Source organism: Melanostigma gelatinosum (genome assembly GCF_949748355.1).
Source record: "Melanostigma gelatinosum genome assembly, chromosome: 20".
In the NCBI taxonomy this organism is placed as follows: Eukaryota; Metazoa; Chordata; class Actinopteri; order Perciformes; family Zoarcidae; genus Melanostigma; species Melanostigma gelatinosum.
Window position 1 is genome coordinate 10,869,332 of NC_136653.1, and position 25,027 is coordinate 10,894,358.

Consider the following 25,027-nt stretch of genomic DNA (forward strand, 5'->3'; position numbering starts at 1 on the left):
TGTGCATATGTGTGAAAGCAAAGGGACATGCTTAATTAAAAAACAGAGGTAGGAGCGGCTCAGGCCAAATCTTTTGTTCTTCTGTTAAAAGAAGAGAACTGTTTCTGCAGTGTGGAAAAACCTATCGCTCGCTGTCAAATGAAAGTAGTGTGGTTGGTTAGCAGAGCGAAGGAAGCCAGTGGGCGAGAGAGAGAGGAAGGTTTCCTAATTCTCAGTAACATGATCTGTCTTAAAAGAAGCAGGAGTGGGCACTACTGCGGTGAAAGGTGCGAAGCCTGGGGAATGGGGCAAAACGAAGCAAGGCAGGTACTTATTCTAGAGACAAATGTCAGGTAATCAGCTGATTACAAGTTATTATACTGATCTGTACAAGTGTAACGATTTTGGTGTGGCTTCAATTGAAATCAGTGATAAAAAAAAGAATGGACAGTTACGTTATTGTTGACAGGCAGCTCACATGTAAACAGCTGCTAACCTGCTAGCATTAGGGGTGATATCTCAGTGCCAAGTGCTTAACACATTGGTTTATCCATAAGACATAATTCCATTCTTAAAGTGTTAGGAGATGCATCATTCATAAACCTCAGTGTTTTATGGCCGAGCTACAATTCAAAGGGGTTGCTCCCCAATGATATAAGCAGTGAAATGACACCACTGACAAGTAGTAAATCCTGTCGTATGTGTCGCATTAGCTCTCAAACCCACTGCTTCTGAACAGCTTTACCCTCAATCACATTAAAGACAAACCTTGGTAAGAGGGACACTGGTGGAAAACTGAAATATGTATGGTTGACTGCAGGAAGAAGCCCACTGTGTTGTTTTGGTGCTAAGGTGAGCGTAATCAAGGGTTTATATTAAAAAGCTAACTGAGTTGTAGTGCAAGTGGATGTGGCAAAACCTTTATGTTCTTTATTTTTCCCTATAGCCAAAGTCATATTGTTTTCTTCATCTGCCAAACAGACTGCACAAATATATCCAAAATTGAGAAATTTGTGGTGAAACAGGCTCAGTATGTGTGTGTTAATACCATGCATTCTTGTGGCATGACACATATTTGGCCTGTTTCAACTCCTTGCTTGCGTGTAGAACGCAGAGTTAATTGCTGATAATTTCTTTGCAATTACAAGTGTGAGTTAACCTGTAGACAGATGTGTTTGTATTGTTTGTGTATAGGGGTGTAGAAAACCATAGTTGCTATCTTCAGGATCTGTGCCTAAAAATCTAAAAAAGAAATCATCTCTAAATCAAAATAAGATGTAATGTTTGTTTTGAATTTTCTTGATCTAACAGTTGATCTAACGGTTCGATTTTAGTGCATCAGGACAGACATTACAGACTGTACAAGATTCACTGCATACATTTTCAAGTTAAAAACCTTTGGCGGACAATTTTACACTCCATTACAATGGTTATAAAAATGTGAAAAAAAATGACCAATGTTTGCTCTAGAACTACTCTTTACACTGCCTGACTGTACATACCTACCTTATGAGGCAACTTTGTCATCTACACGTCACAGGTCTACCTCCGGCCTTTTGCCATATCCATGCTGAGCAGATAAGCAGTGGGATTCATTTTCTGCTCCTTGGGAATTTTTCTTTAATCTTCCGAATAGAGAGACAGAAACTGAGTGAGACACAGAGAGAAAAACACACATAATTTAGCCCTTTTTATCTATCACTAGTCCCCATGGAATCACTGGGGCACGTGGCAATCTCTGGGATATGTCAGATTAGACGTGATTATAGCGCGTGCACACAGGCATGCACCCACAAACCTACTCACAAACATGTTTGATTTCATTCCTCACACTTTTACTGTCCCTCCCACTGGCTTTGTTTGGCCCTGGATTGTTGCAGATTAATCCCCTAATTGCTTTGTAGCTTTGTTGTGAGAGAGAGGGAGTGTAGAAAAAGAGAGGGAGAATTAAGCAGCAGGTGGAATGGGTTAAAGGTTAACATGGCTCTTTAAAGCTTTCTTTTAATGCCAGCTCATTTACACGCAAGCATTTGAAAAGGCGCTGGTACTGTATCAAGTGAAAAAAAAAGCGGGCATGCACAACTAGTTCATTTGTTGCATTTAGCTGAGCAAGAAAGCAGTTTCTTCTGAGTAGCATTGAAGCTTCAGTTCTCAAGCTTATAGTCTGTTTTTCTTTTTCTCCCCATTTTGCTTAGCCTCAGTTGTTTTTTCATATTCTATTTAGGTGATGGGAAATTATGCCTATGGTTACAAAATTAAATGTGAGTTTGTGGGCTGAGGAAGCCTTTTTTGTACATTGTGTGCATCCATTTGAGTGTGCCTTTGCATTCGCATTCGTGCCTTGTTGTGAAAAGCCAAGAGATTAAAGTAGTGAGGGGTTGAGAGATGGGCAGTCACCCAGGATTGATAACATCTCACTGGTATTCCAAACATCATTCTTCATGGAAGCTCATTCTCGCCCTCTCTCTCTCTCTCTCTCTCTCTCTCTCTCTCTCTCTCTCTCTTTCTATAGCTCCTACGTTAAAAGATATAAATGTTATTAATGTAAATAGTCTTCGTTATTCTTTCAGTTCCACCAGTGTCTAGGAAATTAGTTATAACGTTCCTTACCTGCATGACATATAGTTTCATACTTGCCTTGTCCACACAAAGTCATACCTTCAGGGCATTAATAGGTGTTCCCTAGTTAGCCACTCCTGACTGGTGAGAACATGCCAAGACTGATGGCTCTAACTCCAATTCACCCATCCTCTTAGGAATACAATCACTGTTCTGTACATACGTTATTTGATAGATTTCAAGATTGATAATCTTGACTGATAAGTGTTACCTCTCTGCATGTTAGTTGATTTGTCCACAACTTGAGAATATGCAACGCGAGCTGGTTTTAGCCTGATATCATAATGTTTTAACATAGCATTGGCACAAACAGGACAAAACAGAGCCAAAACTGCTTCCACTGTTGTACAGTGGTATGCCGATCAAAGAGTCTATTTACTAGATAATTGAGTTAGTCCTATAAACTTCCCTACTGCCAGCTGTCGTGGAAGCTACGTCATCCATTTATTTACCCTGTTTCCAAGCTCTGGTTCCTGGGGCCAATAAGAGATGAAACTTTTGTTCAGGATGTTGTTGTTTTTTCCTGTGGCAAGTAATCTCAGTCTTTCCAGTTATAAGACAAAGATGCAAGCAGTTTTGCAAGCAGATATTGTTTTTCTCCTCTTTTTAAAAGTTGTCATGGTGCTAGCTACTTCATTTTTTCTGGTAGGTGGTAGGCTATACAGAGATAGATAACTGTCATGTTGTTTTGTTGCATATGCGATATTGAAATCACCAACCTGTGCTAGAGAAATCAATCTGATTCAAATGAGGTTGGCAACAACACAGTTAGTACTAGGTCGAATGTCAGGTGAGAGTGAGTTGGAGATAATTGCATCAAAGTTAACGGTGGTTTGGAATTTGCCAATATTATATGCTGTTGAACACCATTTACTAAATCCCTGTTGTCTTTCCCAACTCAGGTCCCTGTTAGGCTGGATGAGATGAGATCCCTATGTAGTGGGCGTCATGGCAACTTGTGACTCTCCCCCTATGGTGTCATCACGGCAGCAGGAACATGGTGGCCAGAGGCTGGACGCTGCTGCTGAGGACAACTCCGTCATTGCCATGGAGACCAGTGTCGCCAACAGCAACAACGCCAACAACAACCAATTGTCGCCTGCTGCCATTGGAGAGCCAGAGAATGGCCTTGGAGAGCCTGCTGTGAGCCCGCTGAGGTCCTCTTCTACCCCCACCAATGTCAGTGCAACCACCGACCCTGTACCTGAACAGAGTCGGAGAGAAAGCTTTACTACCGGTAACAAAGGGAGTGTTACCGGGACTTTACCAGGAGGAGGAGGAGCAGCTTTGGGTTCGGACTGTTCTGCCCCTGCCACATCTCCTGTGGCACCGGCAAAGGAGATCCCCTGCAACGAATGTTCTAGTTCCTTCTCCAGTTTACAAAAATACATGGAGCACCACTGCCCCAACGCCCGTCTGCCTACCACTGGAGGTCATGAGGAGGGTGAGGAGGTTGAAGGGAGGCTAGGGGAGGAGAGTGAAGATGAAGGAGAGCGTGAGATGGGTTCTGCAGAAGTAGGGGAAATGAACAGCGAGATGGAGATGGAAGAAGATAGTGATGTGGAGAACCTGAGCGGCGAGATCATCTACCAGCCCGATGGCTCTGCCTTCATCCTGGAGGACGCCAAAGAGCAGTGTGGCAACCAGGGGGGGCACTCTGGGTCTCTCGAATTCAGGGGCCTGTTGTCCCCCCAGACCTTCCCCAATGCCCAGGTCAGCAGTGGACAGAGTGGCCTGAGCCCAGGGCGAGAGCGGTTAGAGCAGCCCACTGCACCCATGTCCTTCTACCCCCAGATCATCAATACTTTCCACATCGCTTCATCCCTGGGTAACAACCCCCTAGTGGCCGACCACCCCTCCTTCCCAAATACCTCAGCTGGAGGGCTGGCGGGCACTGGTCCCGTGTTGCACAGTTTTCGTGTCTATGACCTCCGCCACAAGAATGACAAAGACTATCTGAAGGCGGATGGTGCAGCCAAAAACTCCTGTGTGTCCAAAGATGTCCCCAACAATGTGGACTTGTCCAAGTTTGAGGGCTGTGTGGCCGATGGCCGGCGGAAGCCTGTGCTGATGTGTTTCCTGTGCAAGCTGTCTTTTGGCTACAGCCGTTCCTTTGTGACACATGCTGTCCATGACCACCGTATGACCCTGAATGATCAGGAGCAGAAGCTGCTGAGCAACAAGCACGTCTCTGCCATCATCCAGGGCATCGGCAAGGACAAAGAACCTCTTATAAGCTTTCTGGAACCAAAAAACCCCCCCAACTCTGTGCTACCCCAATTTCCCACACCTGCCAACTTCCTAGGGCCAGACACGGGGCTCCGCGGCTTGTGGAACGCTTTCCACAGTAGTGGCGAGAGTACCGATTCCCTTCAGGCAGGTTTTGCCTTCCTGAAGGGTAGTGCCAGCAGCTTCTCCAATGACCAAATCCCCAGAACCCAAACCATGCCAAAGGCTGAGACCAACCCAAACCTCGGGGGAGGGACTGGTGCCCACAGAACCCCCAGCGGGAGTTCTGCTGCTGCCGCTGTTGGCAACCTGGTAGGTCAGAACTCTGATAGTGACTGCAGGGGCCACCTTAGGGACACATGCACTTTGCAACCCAATGGGCCGGACCTGAGCCAGTACCCGCATGTCAAGCGTGAGCCCAGTGCAGCTGGAGGAGAAAGTCCAGAGCAGGATGAGGATGCTTACTTCAATGGTGGTGGAGTAGAAATGGAGGCAGAAGAGGAGGAGGAACAGACCATGGCGATGGAAGGCCAGCGGGCTGACAGCACCAGTAGCAAAGATTTCCCTATCTTAAACCAAAGTATTTCCCCCCTTTCCAACAGTGTGCTAAAGTTAAACAGTGACAGCAAAGGCCCTGCATCCACCTCCTCTTCCTTCCTGCCTGTTTGTGAGAAGCTGGAGATGGAGAAGAGCTGCCTGTCCACAGCCCTGGCAGCAGCCAGAGAGCGGGAGAGCAGCAATGACTCAACCATTGAAGCTCTGACAGGACAGGATGGGTCGTCGCCATCCTTCCACCCCCTTGACATGATGATGTTGCGCAGAGATGATGAGAGTCCTGGACCTCTGCATCAACACACAGGAAATCCCAGTATGCCTGGAACTCCAGGGACACCTGGTACCCCAGGTCCAGGTGAAGGGTCCCCAGGTAGTGGGGTGGAGTGCCCCAAGTGTGACACGGTCTTGGGATCTTCACGGTCTCTGGGAGGGCATATGACAATGATGCATTCACGGAACTCCTGCAAGACGCTGAAGTGTCCCAAGTGTAACTGGCACTACAAGTACCAGCAGACGCTGGATGCCCACATGAAGGAGAAACATCCAGAGTCTGGTGGATCATGTGCGTACTGCCGCACAGGACAGCCTCACCCTCGTTTAGCCAGAGGCGAAAGCTATACCTGTGGATACAAGCCTTTCCGCTGCGAGGTCTGTCTATCTTATTTTTCATCTCTATGGACTTCTGTTTATATGTCTTTTTTGTCTTTACAAAATGTCCAATTTACCATAATTTTGTTTTTAATGGGATGGGTTTCATAAGCCAACTTTGATCCTTGATTTAACAAAAACGAATCACTCCGTTTTGTGGACATATGCTAATAGAAACAGTATACCATAATCTTTAGCAATATATATGCAATATACAAGCATAGTATGCATATCATACCCTGTATTAATTATTCCCTTTTAGGTATGCAACTACTCAACCACCACCAAAGGCAACCTAAGCATCCACATGCAGTCAGACAAGCATTTGAACAACGTGCAAACGATCCAGAACGGTGGCACTGAGGTACAATACAACCACAACCATACCCATGCCAATCCTATACCCAGTGCCAGCCTTGGTGGAGGCTGCAGTGCACCCTCGCCATCAAAGCCCAAACAGAAGCCCACTTGGCGCTGTGAGGTAATGAAACAACAGTGTCATTGTAGCGCTGTGGTAGCTACATACCAATTTGCTTCTTTCAATTTCTAAACAATAAGCCAGTTATTTCCATTAACGTCACTATGTCTGTTCTTTTTCTTGGACACATCATCTGATTTCTAGTTAATATAATCCAGAATTGTTCACACATTCTAGCATTACCTCCAAATGTTGTAGAACCAAAAGAAATTCATCATGAGGACTGCATTACTAAAATGCTTGCATCTTGTTTTTCTGTGGATTAGATATTAAGATTTTGCTGTTGTTTTTGCTTTAGTTGTTTTCAATGTCCATTTTCAATGTAATATAATATGTAGTATATTTGTGTTTTAATGACAATTAATTATATAGTGACTTATGATTTTATTTGAAGTGTAAAACAATGCTTTGATGAAGATCTAGCATAGTCAGACGCCCTTAAAAGTAAAATTTATCCCATCTTGCTTTCAACAGGTGTGTGACTATGAGACCAATGTTGCACGGAACTTGCGAATCCATATGACTAGCGAGAAACACATGCACAACATGATGCTGCTGCAGCAGAACATGAAGCAGATCCAACACAGCCTCCATATGGGCCTGGCCCCAGCTGAGGCAGAGCTCTACCAATACTACCTGGCTCAAAACATGGGCCTGGCAGGTGTAAAACTGGAGAGTCCAGCAGGCAGCAGTGGCCCAGATGCTCAGATGATGATTAACCCGTTCCAGCTAGATCCTGCAACCGCAGCAGCTCTTGGATCTGGTCTAGGTGAGTGATACCAGAATTGAAATTAAATATCAGTTTTACCTCATAGTCAATGAAAACGTTCTTTATTTCTGCTGTGGGTGTGACAAATTATTTGGCTTTTTGATTTATTTGCCCTCCAGCTTCTTTTTTTAAATTTCTTCTGCTCAACTTTCACTGTCATTTCTATGTGTTTTGTCTCATATATCTGATGCCATCTGGGTATTCTCCGCGCCTTTCCTTTGTTGCTCTTCATTTTTCTTCATTCCCTCTAACCTTTTCTTTTTCTGCTCCCATCCTTTTTACCTTGCCCCCCTCTCCACACCCTCTTCTCTTTTCCTCTCCCTCATATCTCTGTTCTCATATTGTCCCTCTGTCATTGTCTCCTTTCTTTGACCCCTCGCACTGATTAAAAAATGATTATGAGAAGCCACATGAGAATTATTCTTAATCTTTCATTTGTAATTTTCTTAAATCAGCTTAATCCCTCCCCATACACAGCCCACCCCACCTTTGCTCACCCTGGAGAGGACTCACACGCATATACACACACATACACACACTCTCACACAGCAGGAAGTGGATTCCCGTAGGAGTGAGAGAGATTTAACAATGACCCTGTAGTGTTACACACCCACTCCCTCTTCTACTGTGGAGGTCACAGCCCAGCCAGCAGATGTACTCTCAGTGAATTACACTGATAACAGACAGCTCCCCATAGTGAGCACAGCTGTACATAGGTTTAGATGGTGTGAGCAGGATATTTATTCATTCAACTCAAACAAACATGCACACATACATGAAGGATGAATATACATGGTTACATGCATAGACACTATTTAGACAGACACATTTTAAATTCCATCTCACATTTAACATCTCATTCAGGTAAAAGTTTTTTTTAAACCAGCACACACCGCCACACAAACACTCATCTAGTCACCCACTAATTGGGGAATTATACTGTGAAAAAAGCAGATAAGAAAAAAAAAAATTTCAAATGATTCATAATTGTTAGATCCTCTGTGCTCCCAAACACAGTGTTGATATATTATCTGAAAAATGACATGATTAGCTTTGGTAACATGCATCGAGAGACAATGAAGGGATCAAACGAAAGAGTTAATTACATTTCTATGAATGGCAGATCTTTCTTTTTTTTCAGGGTGGGCAGGCAGAAGAAAGAGAAAACTTGTACAATGCATTGATCAGCTTTTCAAATCTCCGCGTGGATGTCAGAAAAGCCTGGAGCCGTAAAACCGTTGTCCCACCATTGCTGAGAGCAGTAATTAAAGCTACCTGATGAGCGAGTTAGCAAGTTGAAAAGGATGATTGTAATTGATCCTGATTCAATCCTATTAGGGGTTTTTTATAGACGAGAATTTGTAAGGAGCCCTAGCCCTCTGTGAGGCTTTATTTTATCAAATCCTTTTGTGTGAGAGAGGCCTGCACCGAGGACTCACTTTTCTCTCCACACTTAATTTCATTAAAAGAGCTTTTTCTCTCCTTTATCCCTCCCTATGCATACCAGCCTTTCATTTTCATCCGAGCTTTGTCTTTCTGTCATACCTCTTTGTTTTTTTGTATCATTCTTCTTTCTGTACATACTGCCTGCCTTCTATCTGACATATTATACTTCTATGCTTCCATGTATGTAATCCTTATGAGAGCCCTAGGTTTTAAACACCTTTTTGGCATTCCTCTTTGCTGTCTAACCTGCTTTCTCACTCATTTTCTCCACAGTGAATAGTGACCTATCAGCGGAGTTGCGTCTTGCCAGTGGTCAACTGATGGCAGACGATCTATCCCTGGTGTCCTCTGGTGGAATGGGGGGCATGTCCTCATCAGACCCCTCCCTCTCCTCCTTGTCTCCACCTATCAACGACCCCTCACTGCGCCTCTACCAGTGTGCAGTGTGCAACTGCTACTCCACGGACAACCTGGAGGCTCTCAACGCCCACGTCAATGCCGAGCGTTCTTTGCCGGAAGAGGAGTGGCGCTGCGTGGTTGGCGACGTCTACCAGTGCAAGCTCTGCAGCTACAACACCCAGCTTAAGGCCAACTTTCAGCTGCACTGCAAGACAGACAAGCACATGCAGAAGCACCAGCTGGTGGCCCACATCAAGGAGGGAGGCAAAGCCAACCAGTGGAGATTAAAGTGTGTGGCCATTGGCAACCCCGTGCACCTCAAGTGCAATGCCTGTGACTACTACAGCAACAGCGTGGACAAACTGAGACTACATGCCACCAACCAGAGGCATGAGGCTGCCATCCGCCTCTATAAGGTAAAAACACATTCTTATTTTTGTCAGTCACTGACATTATATATAGCATAAAGCTATGATAGCTTACTGGTATGCAACTCAGGGGAACGCCATTCATTTTAAGGTCAGATTTTTCAAAAAGGACATGTGTTTGTTTACAAAGAATGTGCCCCATCCTGTTAACTGCACTGTCACGTGGATATAAGTTTCCCATGAGAATGGAATGACCGAGATGGGAAAGGTCACTGGTAGAGCACCCAGGATGATTTCAATCGGATATGGGTATATGACCAGCTGGCACTACTGTTACTGTTAATTATACACAAGTCACGTACTGTCAGCAAGTTTAAAATGTTTGAAAGTTTTGATTATCTTCAGCTGTCCGTTCAGCTTGTTTTTTTTCCAGCTGTAAATAATTCTGGAATAATTCAAGAATGTGTTTGCATAATAGGAGGACAGAGTCTATAACAACTTCAGTTTAAACTTTTAAAGTCGATCACATTCTATTTATAACTTAAAGAAACAAACATTATGAAAATATTTGTATGTAATATTTGTATTTTTAATGAATGTAAAAACTTCTACTACTTTGTTACGAAAGTATACACATATAGAAGTGTATTTTATTAAATAGATTTCATAATTAATGTTGCCAGAAACAGACGTTCATGTGATCATTTATGTACACGTTCACACAGTTCTTCTGCAGACAAACACGATAGGGGAACTTTTTTTTGCTTGGGAATATTTAGTCGTGACTTGTCATAGGGTTACCAAACTAGTTGCCCAGCAGAGCAGTGAACTCATACAACTTAACGAATTCAACACTTCACTGTCTGAGCAATAAACAGTTCCTGCAAGTACATTACATTAATGAGGATTTCTTTACTACCGAACGCAACATTTGGCAGTGGGAGGTGTTTGTTTGTGTGTGGGTGTGTCTGTTGTGCCTTAAATGTAGAGACAACAGCAGTAAGAGGATATAAAAATGTGTCCTATTGATTTTTTAAAGTAAAATATACAACTACAATTGTATTACTTGTCCGGCCACTTTTCTATTATAATGATAAGCTTGCTCACAATTATTTAGTCTTATTCTCAAAGTATGATTTATTTTTTTGAATAGATGACTCCCAAGTCAAGTACTTTTTAATCTCTAGGCTTGGGGGAAGGCACGTCGATGCAAGAAACTAAAATAGGATGGGAATCTGCAACATTACATTTATAAAGGGTGTCTTACTCCATAGACCCACACATATTTTCAATATATTTTTTGTGAAAGATGTTCCTGCATGACACAGTGATCTTAAAGGGATTGCATTTAATGAGAGATCTGTGTCTGATTCTTACTTACAGCTCCAAGCCTTGAGTGGATTAAGCACACTGGCATTCTTAAGGTTATTTAAAACAGTCGTAGTTGACTTAAACAGGATGTACGTATTGACACAGGATTGGTCGGCAATTTGGCCAGGCTGAACTTGGCATGGGATGAGATGGAGATGTCTATCCTCAGGGATTGTTCACTAATTGCACTGAAATATTTACAATATATGCATTCTTAACAACAGTGCTGCTTGCACATTGGCCCACATATAGCTAACCTATCGGATCAGCTTGATTATCCCACACTAATCAGATTCTTCTTACTGTCAGAGGAGGACTTTAGCATCGGTGTGTGTGTGTGTGTGTGTGTGTGTGTGTGTGTATGTGCGTGTGTGTGTCTTCGTGTATGCCTGTGTGCCTACATTTCAGAGTGTTGAGCCACTCTTGGCAGTTGTTGATTTTAAAATGAGGCAATAGGCAAATAGTTGAACACTGGCAGCTATGTAATCGTGTAAATATAGTTATTTATATCAGTTATGATTGAATGTACAAACCGAAAAGTACAATCAATCAACAGCTCAGAAATATAACAAAGAGGCTTTCCTAATTTAGATCTTATTTTGCTTTCCATGAAACATAAGTAAAGCAGAGGAGTAAAGTTGTAGCTTTGTGAAGGCAAGTGAGAGTCATCCGAATGCCCCCTCCGTGCACCCATACACCCCTGTACCTCATCTACCCACCCACCCACCCGCCCGCCTGCCCCACAGGCCTCAACAAATCTGTTCCACAGATGACGCTTTTAATGCCTCTGGCAGAAATCCCACTATTTTACCCTTGGACATGTGGTATTAACGCGGAGAGAGGCCGAAAGAAAGCATAGAGCAGCAGAGCAGAGGCAGAGGGAAAAAAAATCATTTCTTTATTTGACCAGAAAAACACCTCTCCTTTTATGTATTGGCAGAGGTGAAAAGCACATGGCGATGGAGGTAGCTTGGCCGGGCACATAAAAGATCCGAGTGTTGACGACTTTACCATCTGTTTTTTTGGAAACACAGAATATCTTTATGGCATGGGAAAGCATTTGAAGATACAAACAAAAAGCATATTCAGGAGATTTTATGGCTGCTTTGTTGCAGCAATGGAGTACTTCTAAAGGGAATTGAGAGTTTGAAAGTGGAGTTTTTTTTCAGACTTTGAAACTGCAAGAGGCAAATGACATTAACAGCACATGGACATCAAGTCATCTGGTGTCCAGGGCACAGCAGGTGGCGCAGGAAGTCATATGCCTTATATGGAAAAAGCGGAGGCCCACGCCTTGCTGCTTATTGGAGAGGAAACTTAAGAAATCTGATTGGTTTGTTTCTAATGAGAGTCTACCGCACTGGGTGTTTTTTTTCACATTATCTCTCATGATACAAATTTAAGTTAGTGTGTAAAAGTGTGCATAGAACCGTACTTTAGTATTATCACAGCTGCCAAGTGCAAATCTTTATCCCCTGGAAACAGAAAATGGAAGATGTTTTAATCTAGCGTTTGTACGTCAGCCGCCTGTGAGGTAAGCTCTGCATTTAATGTTGCCGTAGCGTAGCGTGTCCATAGCTGGCCTGGCTCATGTTTGCCTTAGCATCGAGTATGATGATGGCTGGCTTCGTTATGATTTGTACTAACAAACACTGGCCTTAATACACATGGAGACAGGAGTAAATCTGTCATTGCCATTCACAAGTGCTGCAGGGCTAAGTAGGGGGTTTAGTTTGTAGTGAGCATGTGTGTGTGTGTGTGTGTGTGTCCCCGCAGAGCTTTGAGGTTTAGAACTGGGCTGTGCTTGCCCCTGGGTCATTACAAGTGGAGAATGTTCATGGTCAATGTGGCATGGTCAAGGACCACACACACACATGTACACACACACACACACACACACACTCTGTGTCTCATAGGCCATGGCACCTGTTTCTCAGATGGCTGTCCGAATGAATCTTTAACTGTCCTCAGCCCACCCCTGTCTGTCTGTCCAGCTTTCCGTCATAATTCAAGCGGAAATGGACAGCCGGGGTCCACTGCACATTTCCATATCTCTGTTTTTCTTTTCATTTTTTCCCCCCCTTATGCTCTCTTTTGAACTCTTAGGCTTATAAAATGCTCAGGTTTTTATGGTGGAGATGGATGGAGAGAGGGAGGAGAGACATTTGGATATAGCGCTTTGTTCGTGGGACATACAGAGAATGAGAACAGAGATAGAAGGTGTCGCTTTCTGACGCTGTCTCCCACTTTGTCCACTCCCTCCATTCTTACCCACTCTCTTTGTTTTGTCTCTGACTGTCTCGTTCACCCATTGTCTCTCTCTCTTTTTCTATCTCTCCCTTGGGGAGCCACAGATAGGCCATCTCATTACCCATGATCCTCTTGGCAACACCATGGCTGGGAAATGAGGGGTGGGGGGGAATTAAATGAGGGAGGTGATGGAAGGAGGGAGGGATGGAGGGAAAAGAAGAAGAAGAGGAAAGGGGGCTGGATTTATAGATGCATCAAAAGGAGAGTGTCCTTTTCTCATTTTCCTGATCTTCTCCTTTGTATTTTTTTTTCTTATTTCTTTTCGCTTTTTTTCATCAACCATGTTTTTTTTCTTTCAATCGCCCAACTCTGCCCCCCCCCCTCCACATTGTATTCTCCTCTATCTCCCTCAGATGACTGTGCTTATGCATCTGTGATATTAAGTCTACCGCTGTGCGTTGGCTATTAGCAAGGGTCAACCCTGCCCACTCTCATTTGAAAAGCAAATGGCCTTATATATATGCAGCCCAAATTATTGGACTGTCATTTGGACGTGTGGGATGGGGAACTGGACAGGAGATTGACTTTCATAGATTTGCATAAAAAGCCATTGTGCCTGTCCCCGGAATAGAAAAAGGAGACTGGATCTCTTTCAAATGCATGGCGTCATTTATGACACGCACACATAAATGCATATGTGCATACAGAGGTATGGTATTACATAAATTCATAGAGACACACTCACACATACAGTAAATGCGCTCACATACAATTGTAGTTGAGCCCATGTCTGCTTGTTCCAGACACTGGCTCTTGATCACTGCGTCCTTGTCTCGCAGACAGACCTCAAGACTTTCTCTTGAAAAAGGAATATTTGCAGACACTTCACACTAGATGCTACTTGACATCGATTTTCATGTTCTGTCACTGAGACTGATGATGCAGCCAGCCGCCGAGAGTTCAACGCTGTGAACCTGACCAGACGAATGAATTCACTTCAGTGTTTTTGCCAGAAAGGTTGTCTCTCTGTCTGTCTGTATGTCTCTTCATTTTTTACTTCTACAACTTGTTCTTTCGCTCTCTCTCTCTCGCTCTCTCTCTCTCGCTCTCTCTCTCTCTCTCTCTCTCTCTCTCTCTCTCTCTCTCTCTCTCTGTGAGGCAAAGAGATGCGGGTTAGTAGATTATTCAAATCGTCTCCTCTTTCACCTGCGTGGAGATTACAATGGAAATCTCTCAGAGGTCCGTGGGTGAATTGGGGGATGGAGGGTGGTGGCTAATTAAAGCATAAAAGCAGGTGTGTTTGTGTGTCTATGCTGTTGCTTTGTGTGTTTGACGGAAAGGTTTGAATGGATGGTCTTCCCCACCCTTCCCCCTTCTTCCCAATAATCCTCATAGATATTAATAACAGTTTTGCCTATTCTCTCTCCAACGCCTTAAACAGATGGTCAGCAAAGCATTAGTGTGTGTGTGTGTGTGTGTGTGTGTTCAATGTCCAGCTTTGGTCCAGCTCCTGATTGACACTCAAACATAATGTTTAATTACCCTAGCCAGCTTCCCCCTCCTCTCCTTTCTACTTCTCGACCCTCCGGTGAATTAGTTAAGGCCTGAAGACTGCGATGGCGGAAGCCTTCTTTTCTTCCTTTTGCAAGGTGTGTTTCTCTGTCAGTGTAATACAAAGACAGGACTGTTTATCTCATATTAATAGCCAGATGTGATCCTCTTCATAATCATCCCCACAACTCTCTTAGCTGTGGGTCATTTGGGCAAGGCCGGGCCGGGGCCAAGCCATTTGTCCATGTGTAGGGGACTGTGAAGCAGATCGGGTCTGACAGGTATGGGAACGATAGCAGAGAGAGATGGGGGGGGGGGGGGCTCTGGGTCTTCCAGACCACCAGAAGGAAGGGAACATTGCAGGGATGCAGGAACAAAAGAAGCTAGCTGGAGTTTGTCTTTTTCTGTCTTTTTTTTCCCCTCGGCTCATTTGAACCCTCCCACCCTCGCTATCTCCCCAACACCCACCCAAATACACACTTCCCTCCTCCTCCTCCTTCCATCCTTCCACCCCCTACTCACACACTTGTCTTCCTCCTCCTTTTTTCCATCCTCAACTCCTCCCTCTTACTTATTTTCTCTGGGGTCTTGATCATCCTGTTGGGACAAAGATAACAAGAGTGTTTTAAAAAAAAAAGACGAAAAAAGGATTCATCAAAGCGGGCGCACGATCTGAAATATGATCTCCCGGGGCACGTTGCCTTCACTTTTGATACCTTGATTTGATCAGAGCTGACATGGGAGCGAGATCAGATCAATATTTTTTGTAAGTTCATTCGCGTTACTTTTGACACTAAAATGCGTGCCTAATTTGTATGAAAGTTGTCTTAGAAATCATACACTCGTAATGTTTTACGTGCCAATTAGGGACAAGTAGGTGTTCTATTCTTAAAATAGTCTGAAGTATTAAACCAGCTTTAGAATGGTATTTAGATCGAACAATAACTAACTCCCCCTCTCATGAAGCGATCAGGATATTGATATGGACAAAGTTGAACTGAAATACTCCTCAACGCCTTTCCAAATCAATAATCAATCGATTGGAGGTAATTGTGCCTTCCTTGGAATGGTCCCAAGTCTCTCTCTCTGTCCCTTTCTCTCTCCTTCTCACACTCTCTCTGTTATTATCAGCATGTGGCCCAGTATTCGGCCTTTCAGCATTCCAGCTGTAATTGATTTTAACCATTAGGTGCTCAGTGAATAGATAAGTAGTGGGAGATGTTCGATTAATACGGTGAAAAAAAAGAGACGAGGATGAAAAGAGAGGGCGAACGAGGCAGGGAGTGAGGGATGTTGTCGGACAGCTCGAGAAAGAGGAACTGACCTGTCCTGCTGTCGATCTGTCTCTACCACTAGTCTTCCATCCTTGCAGCAGCACAATACCACTGACCTCCTGTGAGTTCAAGCAGCTTAGTTTCTGCGAGTAATCCTTAATGCTTTGAAATAGACCTGATAGAAAGCCCACTTACTTGTTCGGGATTAATGTGGGTTGGGTTGGGTTGGGGGGGGGGGGGGTCCTGAGTTTTTCGGCACATTTAGTTAAATTAACCCATTGGAATTATCATATTCAACTCTTAATTGTGGAGTTATTTGTACTGGGATCAGGACTGGACTGTCTTTAAAAGCATGTTGCACTTCATCGGCAGACAGATGGGAGACTTCCATTTAACATTGTTGTATGATATCGGCCTCGTGCATTAATACCCTTCTCTATTGTTTATGTTTAGGTTTACTACTGTGGCCAGAGCCTTATTATTCCTTTCAGTAGTTGCCCATCCCTACAGGGGCCATTTTGAATCTGAGTGCAGCTGAGGGTTGCTTTCCAACTGTTTTCTGAAGATATAAGTCTGAGGTTTCTTTTTTTTTACTCTGTTCTTTCTCCTCTTTTCCTCATTCTGGCAGGAGTGTAGGTTAGGACTAGGGGTAGGGGCGGATAGGGGGGGGGGTGGTGGTGGTGGTGGGGGAACAAAGGCAAACATTTGAGTAATCTTCAAAGAGCCCATTGGTATGTTGAGTGGACGCTGGTATGCGGACTGCGGCTGAGGCTTTTTCAAGGGAAAACAATATCCTTCCTTTCGATGGCCGGGGCCTGGGCAAACACGACCAGCCAGGCGACTGCCCAGTGCTGCCACCGCTATCAGCTTAACAACCCCCCGAACCCCCCTTCCCTGGCTGACGCAGAAAATGGTAGGGTCCTCTCTGTTGCCGGAACAGTACAAAGCTGATCATTATGGGTTTATGGGGGTAGAGAGATCGTGTCGGAAACGGTGACAGAAAATTGTTATCTCTGTGAGAGACAGTCACTATTTAAATGTCTTGAGTTCGGATGAAGAGGGATAAAGCAGACAGAAAGAGAGAGACGCTCCTCCGCCTTGTATAGTAGGGAGGGATCAAGTGTGCCATCTTGTAGGTCAACTGGAAGGCATTTGATTTCCTGTGGCAATATGCAAAACGGTGCAACTGAAGAGGTGCTTCCATTGTGCTCTGCCTGGCAGAGGTACTCCAGTGTGTGCACACACACTTATCAACAGCTTTTACATCCGACAAGTCCCATTGTTTCTAAGTAATAAGGCCTAAATATTATATTTACTTTCAGGACGTTCAAGATCCTGTTACTTTATACACATAGTATTATGTAGTAGTTAAACGTAGTTCGATTAAGCAAGGCATGTGTGTGGTGATATAGCTATCAGAAAAGTATCATGAGCACTGGTTTGATAAATACAGCTCTAAAAAGAAAGAAGCAGACAGTCTGCCATTTTGTGACAGTTTCAAAATGAATTCCCTTTGTCCAATAATCACTCGCCATTTTCTCACGAGGATCCACCCCAGGGATAATTTCTCCCATGTCTCTGTCATTAGCGGGACCTGGTATTAGGCTTGTGTTTTGTTCCCTGTACCTTTTGTTTTGTGCTAAGTGAAACCATGCGACAGGGTAGGGGCTAACTGGAAAACAATACTCCCCTTCACAGGCTCAGGAATGTGTAATTAGTGATTTGAACCCGACTACACTCGTCTAGATTCTTCCCTATCATTCTCTCTCTCTCTCTCCATCTCTTTTGTTCTCTCAGTTATAGATCCCCAGTCTCTTTGCCTCTCAATCTGTCGGTTAGTTTCTCTCACTGTATGTTTCTGTCATTCATTTTGTCCAACTATCTCAAATAGACATTTTTCAGCAAGACTCCATTACAAAACTTGGCAAAAATTGCTGCTCCTCTCACCACCAAAATGATTTCCCATTCTCTTCCATTTCAGTTTTAGTTAAATATAACAATGTCAGTGCACTACAAACCTCTTTGATGGTACCCGCCAATAAGCTGAAGCCCTCTTTATTTCTGTTTTTCTCCTCGTCTTTCATAGATCCTGTCAATTAGGCCTTGCCTTGATTTCCCAAAAGCATCTTAGCATGTCGGGAAAAATGGAAAATGACGAACCCAACCCAAAAGCATGTCAGTATTTCAGCAATACCACTCCCATTGCACAGCACTGGAAAAAGATAATCCCACAAGCATGTTAGCATTTCAATGATCTTGATCTCAGCGTTTTATGATCTCTGTCCCATCGTGAGTTGATGGAAAAGATAATCTCAGCTGCAATATGGTTTAGGCAAATGGGGAGGCCTGGTCAGTCTCACCTGACTGTGATGGAGACAAGCGGGGGCTTTTAGACCCTAATGGGCTAAGGTCAGGATGGCTAATAGGGAGTAAGTGGCTGAGCCATGCTGTCTAAATCTAATGCTAATGTAAATAGTGATCCATTTTCATGGGGGGGTAGAGGTGAGCTGGCTTTCAAGACACCTAACACACATACATGCACCAGTGAGTAAGAAAGATTTGTCCTGGTGTCTCTGTCTCTGTCTCTATTTCCTACACATTCATTGACTAAGACCAGAATAAATGGATCATGTTGTAAATCAACAAGAGTGTATTTTTCTTGAGTGACAGAGAAATTAATAGATAGAGAGTCAGGAGGGCTTTTTCCAAACAAGGGACCAGGGGTCAGGAAACTGTGAACTTCAGATTGACCTTTGCCCCATACGTCAGACACACTTACGTCACTGCTACAAGTGTGTCTGTGTGTGTTTGTTTGTGTGTGTGTGTGTGTGTGTGTGTGTGTGTAGTCTCATCACTATTGCTTCCTCATATTTTCTGCTGACTATTTGCAAAGATTAAAGAAGTGGAGTGAAATAGAGGGAAAGAACAAGTTGAAGGGAAGCAAAAAGTGACGGCACAGAAGCGGGGAAGAGCGGCAGGAAGCTCGTGCGAAAGACTCATCGTGATAACTCATTTATTTGGCTTGCCGGCCATTATGCGTCGGATGCTTATTGTTATTGGGTGACCTACGCTAAGATCGCCCACAGGCCCTGCACCTCATGGACGGGCCCCATGAGCTCCGATCGCATGTGACTGCCAGCAGGCACAGCCGAGAGAAACGGGAGAGGTAATTTAGCTCGAGGAAATATTTTTCTTTGCATTAACGATAGGGAGAACCCTGGTAGTGAAGAAAGTGAGGATGGCCATCAGGAAAGAAAAGAAGGGCATATAGGTCGGGGGGATTGTTTTGCTTCTCCAGTATCCTCAGATCACACACAGTGAGAGTGAGAGAGAGAGAGAAAAGCAGCAGATGTGTCCGTATAGATGTGCACTCAGCACTTTTTGTATGTGGCCACCATTCTATTTGCATATTTGTTTTTGTGCGTGTGCAGCACGGAATCTGTCTCTACACTATATTCGCTGCTCTCTTTATCTGTGGAAGCGAGGTGGCACATACCTGGGCCCTCAGCATCTCTTTTCAGCAGTGAAGTCTGCCAGCAAATCCATCGGCAGTGATCTTGCGTTACATCTGTGTCTTGGGGGGCTGAGCGGCGGTTACCAGTAACATGTGTTAGAGAGGCGGTAGCACCGATGGAATTCTACACTTGGCAGCCTTCCAGGCAGCGCTGGTATGTGTTTAAAATACTTTCAAGGAACAAAACACGCTTTTGTTGTTTGCTGGGCCAAGTGGGGCTGTTTTTGTCTCCGATGGCCCCCGGGGGCCCAGGGGATAGCACCGGAAGCTGGTGACGTTCCAAAAAGAAGGTATACCCAACAACAAGCTCTCTGCTCCCCCTAAAAAAACACAAACAATGATGAAAGGAGATAAAAAGGCACATACTCTCAGCGGACAGAAATAGAAAACAAGGATGTATGTAGTGATTCTTTACATGTAAAACGCGTACACACATGCTCTGACACACACACACACTGGTTATTAAGAAATAGCTGCGGTAGCGGAGGGTTCTTATTTTCCGTATGTGTTCATTAGCTGACTGGTTCTACACTTAACAACAGGAAAGAGTCATGTTTGTACTGAATACCCTAATTTGTCATTTGGTTTATGGAGGAAAACACAGCCCGGCTGCTTTGCGCTGCTTTCCAAACATTTGTGTCCTAGTAGCAGTGCACACGCACAATCACAAGCACAGAGACAGACACAAAATCACACGAGTGAGGTAAAACAAAAAATAATGTAGAGTTGGAATTATTGACACATAAAAAAAATCCCACACACACATACACAGACAGATGCAGCAGAAGAAAAGAAGCATGAAATTATACCCCCACCCAACCGCATGCATACACACACACACACACACACACACTTTCACCTACATGTGCACGCACAGAGAGATAAAAGAAGTTGTGAGAAGATGTCTTTTGCCTTGGCTTATTAAGAATTCAGTTAATGAGGCAGCTTTGTCACCACGGATAGAACAAATGAATGTGAGACAGCAGTGCTGCTTCCCCCCCCCCCCAAAAAACCCAGGGAGCGAGCAGAGGGGAGGTGTGTGCGCTTGTGTTTATGTGTGAGAAAGGTGTTTTGTAAACATCTCATTCTGCATAATGAATGCAGTACTCTGTCATCCTCACACACACACACATATACGCACACACACACACACACACACTTATACGCAGACACACACACAAGAGCAGCAAACCACTACACAAGGGCGCTTCCCTTACCTGTCAACTTGACTCTCTTCCCCTCTCCTTATACACATCCCAGTGTGTGTTTGTGTGTATGTGTGTATGTCACCGACAGGGCTGACAGTGTTGTGTTTTTGACAGGTAAACAGGAAATCCCGAGTGTCACAATTTGCATTGTGTGTATGGGGGGGGTGTATGCACACCTCCTCCACCATCCAGAGATGTCTGTGCCATGTTTAGGTCCACCCAGGGAGTGCTGTTTAGTTTTGATTGGCCCACAGGGAGCGTTAGCTTATTTGGTTGTTTGCCAAACACTAATCCCTAACAATTAACCACCAGGCACTCTGGAGAGGTGCCATATTGACAGGGATGGGCCTTTTTGCCATCCTGCACACACACACACACACACACATACACACACACACGCATATGACACAAATGTATGTACGGCACATATACACACACACAAATCAGCTGCGGCATAAATTACATACACATTTCAAGCAGACACACACAGGCGCAAACCCAGGAGCAGGAACAGTGTGTTTGTGTGTTTGAATATGCATTACACAGCCCACGCCTGGCAGGAGTCAAAGTGCTCCTTTAAAAGTTCATAAATCATGGATGTTCTGGCCTGTGATCACCAGACCGCCTGCCTTTCAGGCCTGCGGAGTGCCAGAGAGCGACAGACAGCCCTCTAGTTTAGGTCTTAAACAAACCCTCTGGAATGTGCTGATGGAGAGAGAATTAATATTAGGCCTAAACCTATCTGGCAGCCCGGTTCAACCCCAAGTACATCATCCAGCTACTCGCTTCAGATCCTAAAAACAAATAGAATATACGTTCTGACATGGTTGGATGTGAAGCGTCCTATGCCATGACTGATTTATATGAAAATTTTAATTTGGAACCAGTGCAATTACCTTCATGGCCATGTCATTAGGAAGCACTGGTAACCCTCTACATCCTGATAGGACTCTCAGCTATCACGCCTGTCTCCTCCGCAAAGAAAAAACACTCACATAACACAGCACCATTCCAATGAGCTTTTCTTCTGTGGCAGTTGTCAATATAATAGGTTGTCATTGGAGGACAGAAGGGCCTCGTTTGATGACCAGTTTTTCATTCAATTCTAAATACCCACACTTCTAGCAGATTGGTCATAAAAAAAGTATATTGGAGTGTAGTCCAGACACGATTGAATTGTGAAAGAACAAATATCACACATTATGTTTATGACAATGATTGATGTGGATGGTGGGGATATATGCAAGTATAGGGGACTTTGTGTGTGGTGTCTGGCATATGGCATGGATATGGAAGGCCATTATGAGAGGCTAGAACAAGATGATTGGTCCATCCATTCTTTTTCTGCCGCATATCCTGGGCTCGGGTCTTAATACTTTAACTCCTTCACTTTGGCCGGCAACTAACTCCCAACCGGGAGGGAGCAATCCACCGTTTTTCTCGCAGCAAAACATAATTGGTAGCATTTTAAAAATGTATTGTTGGAAAGAATTTGAACAAAATTTGTACCATTTATATTTCAATGAAAAGACATGAACTCAAATCTTCTTGGGAATGCATCTTTGCGTGTTTGTGATTTGCTGTATGTGCGTTTGCTTGCATGAGCACACGTGTGTGTGTGTGTGTGTGTGTGTGTGTGTGTGTGTGTGTGTGTGTGTGTGTGGTTTCCACGGTAAGGCTCAGCAGCCCAGTTCTCTCGCGAGGGAGGGAGGGGAAGAAAGAAAAGAAGCAGTGAGAGAGAGGGAGGGAGAGAAAGAGAAGGAGCAAGGGAGGCCTCCTTTCACAGAGAAACAAAGACAGCTGTAATTAATGGCCCTGAGCTCTGGACTAGGGGAGCTTTCTTCTGACAACTCCGACTTAATTAAAACTTAAGACTTCTGAAAGGGCCTCTGACTGCGAGGGGACGTCCCACCGTCTCGTGAGAAAAACCTCGTAAGATTTTCGACAAAAGAAAGAAAGAAGGAGAGACAGAGAGAAAAGATGTGTTAGCGGCTGTAGCTATGTTGCTAATCCCTGTTTGTCAAAGGAGGAAGAGGGGGGGTTAGAACTCACACACCTGCAGCTAACTGCCCCCCATCCCCCCTGCTCTTCCCACCACACACAACATTTCTTTTCCAATTTCTCTATTCTTGCTCCATATAACATGATGCTCAGGAGGAAATATCACCTTGCTCACTTTTCATGTGCTTCAAGAATGAAACATCTTCCTATAGCAGCCATGAGAGGCAGAGTAGAGTTAATACACACACACACACACACACACACACACACACACACACACACACACACGGCATTATGTGTATTAATTCATGCATAGAGCCCTGCACCTGTTTCTCACATGGCTGTATGAATAAATCTTAACAACGCATAAACTAACCTTCGTGAGCCACCTCTGTGTCTCTGTCTCTTTTCCTTGCTCTCTTTTCCTCTCTGGATCTTTCTCTCCCCCCCCCCCCCTCCTTCCTCTCCCTCCACAGAGGATCAGATAATAAAAGCTTGGCCTGGTCTTTTGTTTTTGTGCATTGTTCATTAGCCCGGCAGCAACAACAGAGGCACACTTGATATGCTTGGCTTGACTGGGTGTATGGGAGTAGGGCAAGGTGGGATGGGGGCTGTGCGTGTCTTGTGTTTGTGTGTGTGTGTGTGTGTGTGTGTGTGTGTGTGTTTGTGCACACGCACACATCGAGGTAGGGGGTAGCTTTGCAAGGCTGCAATGCCATTAAAGAGGCAACTGGAAATTAAGGGCTTGCAACTGACAGCACACGTTGAATGAGAAACCCCTGCAGCTGGCAACAATGAGCAGAGCTGCACAATGTGCATGTTAAAGACAAAAACAGTGTTCTGAACTCAACCCCTTATCTGACTTTTTGTGTGTTGTTCATCTTTATGTCACCTAAAACACGTCCAGTTCATTTGGAATGTGCAGTGTCTGTAATAATGTTCTCTCTGTTTGAAATTCACAGACAAAGTTGTCTTTGTCCATGAGATTTAATCGTTGCTCTGGATTGTTGTTTTTTGCAGCACTGCCCACTACTACATGTCTACTGTGTTAAATGCAATTAAAACTGTTACGTAACATCTGCACCCTCCTCACTTCTGTTCCACAGCACTTGCAGAAGCAGGACAGCGCGTACAGCCTGGAGTCGTGTGTCTACTACTGCGCACTGTGCGACTACTCCACCAAGGCCCGCCTCAACCTGGTGCAGCACACCCGCTCAGCTCGCCACCAGCAGAACGAAGGACTGAGGAAACTCCAGCTGCACCAGCAAGGCCTGGGAGGGGACGAGGAGGGCCCGAGCTTCAGCGAGTTGTTCCACATCAAGGAGTGCCGCTCCAGCCAAGGTCTGTGCTTCCTTAACCCGCTTTCTCTGTTTGCTTTAGTTGTTGTGACTTGAGTTTTTTTTGTTATTTTTAAGGCTATTTTGGGGCCGTTTTCAGGTGTTAAGCGTCATTTCCCTTTTTTTCATATCACTTTTCTTTTTTCTTCTTCAGTACACACATGCACTGACTTATTTGCCATTTCCTATTTGCTTGTGTTTTACATTTTTCAGATTTGAGTTAAATGCTGATTCCAGTTGTGGTGGTCAGTTGCATTTATTTGAGGTCTGATCCTTTACTCCTTATACTCCTCTCATCTCTTTTTCTCTTTTCTTGCACCACTCCCTCTTTATTCTGTCAAACCTCTCACCCTTCCTCCCTCCCTCCTTTGGCCTTCATATCCAGATCACGTCTCTCGATACAGACCCGTCCATTCCTCCTAATCTCTCCAAAATGAGCATACTGTTCCTATTAGGCTGCCGCGCTTATATGCGCAACACACACACACGCACACACACACACACACACAGTGTCCCGTGCACAGGGACATCCCAGTCAGGCAAGCAGTCAGCTTATGAAATTTCACCTTGGGAGTATCTCATAGTGAAACGGCCTGTACACACATACGTTCGTCACACACACATACATTACTCAAACACACACACACACACACACGTACACACACACGCACACATGCTACGGCTACACAGTCTCTCCCTGGAGTGAGCTTTCATTTCCTTTCTCATGACCAAAGCAATTTGGCTTTCATTTAAGACTCTCCGTCCTGCCAGCAGCTAATAAGTGTAACAGAACTGTAAAACATTCAGAGAGACAAAAAAGAAAGAAAAAAAAAAGATTAATCGTTTTTCTTTGAGTGGGGGTTGGATGGTTGGTGAGGGGTTTCAGGGTGTAACGGGAGGGGGCTACGCTGTAATTTAAACCAGAAGACCAAGAGTCAGGGTCCATTATTTAGTCATCCCTATGTTAATGCTGCCGGGAGAAAATGAGCGCTTAACTTGTTTTTGCTTTGCTTGACCTGAAGGAGCGGGTG

General features: G+C 44.4%; 1 protein-coding gene across 1 annotated transcript in view; it reads left to right on the top strand.

Annotated features, from left to right (window-relative positions):
• Positions 1–3,546: 3,546 nt before the first annotated feature.
• The window catches only part of zfhx4 (zinc finger homeobox 4), a gene marked incomplete at its 5' end in the record, with an annotated part of 58,696 nt that continues 37,215 nt past the window's right edge, over positions 3,547–25,027 (top strand). Inside the window, 5 exons of the mRNA XM_079292266.1 lie at positions 3,547–6,030; positions 6,293–6,511; positions 6,983–7,277; positions 8,997–9,538; positions 23,766–24,000. Of these exons, the coding sequence (XP_079148392.1) occupies positions 3,547–6,030; positions 6,293–6,511; positions 6,983–7,277; positions 8,997–9,538; positions 23,766–24,000 (3,775 nt within the window). The remainder of the gene's footprint in view (positions 6,031–6,292; positions 6,512–6,982; positions 7,278–8,996; positions 9,539–23,765; positions 24,001–25,027) is intronic.